This window comes from Cibotium barometz, chromosome 13 (genome assembly GCF_041138505.1).
Source record: "Cibotium barometz isolate CiBa-2024 chromosome 13, ASM4113850v1, whole genome shotgun sequence".
Taxonomy (NCBI): domain Eukaryota; kingdom Viridiplantae; phylum Streptophyta; class Polypodiopsida; order Cyatheales; family Cibotiaceae; genus Cibotium; species Cibotium barometz.
Window position 1 is genome coordinate 59062381 of NC_141058.1, and position 3631 is coordinate 59066011.

Consider the following 3631-nt stretch of genomic DNA (forward strand, 5'->3'; position numbering starts at 1 on the left):
TAAAAAAAATTGTGGTGTCTTATTTAAAGATTTTGGTAAAATAGGTGTTTCATTGCTCAAAATTTGGTTCTTAAAAGAGTCATTGTTCAAAGATTTTGCTAACATAGGTGTTTCATTGCTCAAAATTTGGTTCTTAAAAGAGTCATTGTTCCTTTGTCCACGAAAATTTTACTCCATTGTACATGCAGTAAGGTAAATTGTAATGAACACATTTTTTTTTGTGCGTATTGCAAATTTCACGTTCTTAAAAAGTATGCCAAGATTATCACGATTAGAAAAATGATAAATAAATAGAAACGAGACAATACAAGATGCGGAGCAATGAATTATTTTCTGCAAGGCAAAGTTCGCTGTTTGGGCATCCACCTAAACCTGAGCTCTCCAGAAGTCTAATAAAGAAGATATGAGTTGTGAAATCCAATTCACTGGGCGAAGGCGGCAAGCATGACAACTACAGCCAAGGCGGCCGTTGTCACGTAATTCTGAGCGACTGCGTGCACTGCACCGCTACCCTGTGCATATCAATACAGCATTGGTTAGTGTGTGTATGTGCGCGTGTGTGTGTCAGAGAGAGAGAGAGAGAGAGGGTGTGTGTACTGACCGATGGGGGAGTGGCGCTGCCGGCGGGGGTCGGGGATGAAGGATTAGGGGCGAGGGGTGATGGGGGGCTGACGGAGGGGGAAGGGCCCGGGGAGGGGGAGAGCGACGGGGGAGGGGGAGGTGGGGAAGGCACGGGGGTGGGAGCCGCGACGGGAGGTGGCGTTGCGGGCGGAGGGGTGGCAGGGGGCGGGGTCGCAACCGGCGGTGGAGTTGTCGGAGGTGGCGTAGCAACCGGTGGTGGTGTGGCGGGTGGAGGACTGGCAACTGGCGGTGGTGTCGCTGGCGGCGGAGCAGCAAGTGGAGGCGAGGCTGTTGGCGGGGGCGTGGCCACCGGTGGTGGTGCTGTTGTGGCTGGCGGCGGCGTTGTGGTGGTTGCAGGTGCTGCTGCTGGCACGGTCTGGAGGAACCTCATCGGGCGATCATACTCCGTTCCAGTTATCCCCACAGTGCATATGAGCAGGACCATAGCATGTATGAGCGAACGTCTCATCGTGCCAATTTTCGTATCCATGATTAACTGCAAAATTAAATTAGAGAAAGTGAGTGTTAGTTACATCAAAGTCTAATGAAGGTATCGCCTTGTTTGGCTCCGCTGTTATGCAAGATCGAGAGACCTTTTTAGACGGCAAATAACACATCTCACTTTAACAGCGGACCAGTACGTGCTTCATAGCATTTGCGCATCTACCATTTCGATCTTGTAGTGTAGACACACGAGGGTGCACCTAGGTAGGTACAATTAGCTCTACAACGTACGTAGCTAATCCTGATCAAGGAAGACCAGCATTGCTGCAAGGCCAACTAATCGATCCCCCCCTTCCCCCCAATAAAAAGAAAACAAAGTATGAACTTGCATGTAAACAAACTCTTTGAACTTGCTGCCTAGCATGCATGATCTTGTTGTACCTGATGAAGATGAAGCAACAAGCAAACAGGGATGAAGATCTGAACTGTGGTGTTGGTGGTGGGTGGCTGAAGAATGGGAGTGGGAGAGAAGTAGTAGGGTTGTGTTGATTACAAAAACGTATCATATAGAGGGGCAGCTACAGTCTTGGGGGCCAGCGATGTTGGCGGGTGGGTGAAGGAGCATGTCTTGGAGACCATGAGAGTAGCTACTATCCGGGAGGAGGGACCGGGCCTGTGTGTGCGGGCAGGGGAGGGGGAAGGGGGTAAAACAGACGCCAGGAGGTGGTGGTGTGGGAGTAGTACCTTGTTTTTAAGTGCGCGCTTGTTTCTTCTTCTTCAAAGGTCTCTTCTATAGTAACTGCTGCGATCACTTCTCACTTGGAAAGACGTCAGCGTGAGACTGGGGTCCTCAGACACCTCACTCGCTAACGAAGACTAAGAATTACAAAATTGGCCTTTCATCACCTTGATAGTGAGGATGATAGAGAACATTGAACGTTGTATGAAAAGCAACTTCGCCTAGAGTTGATGTTGAATAAAGAGAACAGCCAGTAGTATGGTATGTGGGCGTAGCACAGCAATCGTGGAATTAATTTATTTGAATGGCCAATTTGGCCACGCTTTCGACAAGAGGAGATTCCAAAGTCCAGATCTTTACAGCTACGAGGAGCCTCTCAACTCGCGAAGGCAGAGCTGCATGGAGGACCAGGACGGCAACTTCTTACCGACCGAGCTTTCCAGAAAAAATAGAACCATTTAGTCCTTTGATATCGTAGCATTCTACAGGCTTTATAACACTGCACACTGATCAGATCTTGCAAATATATATACTATTATATATATATATTTATTTATTTATTTATAAAGTTAAGAAACCATTGCTCAGACAGTACTTAGTTTCTAGCCAGGCTTTGACCCCGACGGACTACCTAACATGCACATGCATGTTGACAGCTCTTACATTATATTTTAAGAATTTCAGGATGTCAGTTTCATCTGACTCACGTCAGCTATGGAACCCTCATAAATGTTGGCAATGCAGTGCAGCTTCAAAGTTCAAACCTTTTAAAAAAGGCCTCTCAGAAATAGGGTTGCAACAAAGAAGCCACTTTACACAAACATACAAATTTAGAACTAAATTTTTGAAGGTTAAGTTAGTTTATGACCCTCAAATTGATAGTCAAATTTTAGCCCTAGTTGGCATTCGTGTGATGGCTCCATGGTTTTTTTTTTGTTACCAATTTTTTATTGTGGGTCTAGTTCCCCCACTGGGTTCTCAATGAATGCAACAAAGGTATGATCAATCTATTTCTCCTTGAGGTACCATCTTCTGGTCCTGGGCCCAAATCTGGGTAGTCTGCAATTCCAACCTACACACAATCTCTCCTGCAAAAGATAAGCCAAGGGTTAGGAACCCCCCCCTCTCCCAGTATGCTTGAGGTCCCACCCAAAGTAAGCCATACATCAAGTAATGGTCCTCTGCAGACTCGATAGGACCAGATCCAGTCCATCACCTCTTAGCCTATTCAAATTACATATAGACCAACACATGCACACACATCTATGCATAACATCTGTTGCATCGATACCAACAAAGGAGACCTTCTGAAAAACAATAGCATTCCTAGTGCTCCAAATTTCCCATAAACAACATGCCCTAATTTCCCATAAACAACATGCCCTAATTATGTTAAACAATAGCCCTGTATTTTCATCAATGATAGACCATTTGCCAAGAATCCAGTCCCTCCAATAGGCCTGCAATCCCAAACATTGCTCAACCCATTTGGCAACCCTGACCCAGGAACCTTTAATAGTTGGGCACTCCCAAAAGCCATGCTTACCATCTTCAATTGCAAACTTGCACCTGGGACAACATCCACTAGAGATATTTTTTTGAAGTAATTTAGAACCAACAGGAATGGCCCACATGCCTATCCTCCACAAAAATACCTGAAACCTCCTTGGGATCTGACTCTCCCACAACTGCTTCCATCTCTTCTTCCAAGCATCAGAACTCCAACTCACTTTCCAAATCTTATTGCAGTATTCAACATTGCCTTCACCTCTTCTCATCACACAGTAGAGGTCCTTGGTTTTGTCATTTACTAGATTAACACCATTG

At 45.8% G+C, this 3631-nt stretch overlaps 1 protein-coding gene across 3 annotated transcripts; it reads right to left on the bottom strand.

Annotated features, from left to right (window-relative positions):
• Positions 1-269: 269 nt before the first annotated feature.
• LOC147632885 (uncharacterized) lies at positions 270-1947 on the bottom strand. Of its 3 annotated transcripts, none has more exons than XM_086807790.1 (3): positions 1810-1947; positions 602-1117; positions 270-512 (listed from the first exon to the last, which is right to left on the bottom strand). In XM_086807790.1, exons 2-3 carry the CDS (start codon positions 1109-1111, stop codon positions 423-425), a joined length of 600 nt encoding a protein of 199 aa, XP_086663916.1. In that variant the 5' UTR covers positions 1112-1117; positions 1810-1947; the 3' UTR covers positions 270-422. The 3 variants fall into 3 exon arrangements, with proteins under 3 accessions (XP_086663916.1, XP_086663915.1, XP_086663917.1); XM_086807789.1 differs by lacking the exon at positions 1810-1947 and adding an exon at positions 1507-1803; XM_086807791.1 differs by lacking the exon at positions 1810-1947 and adding an exon at positions 1244-1427.
• Between the last annotated feature and the right edge of the window lie 1684 nt (positions 1948-3631).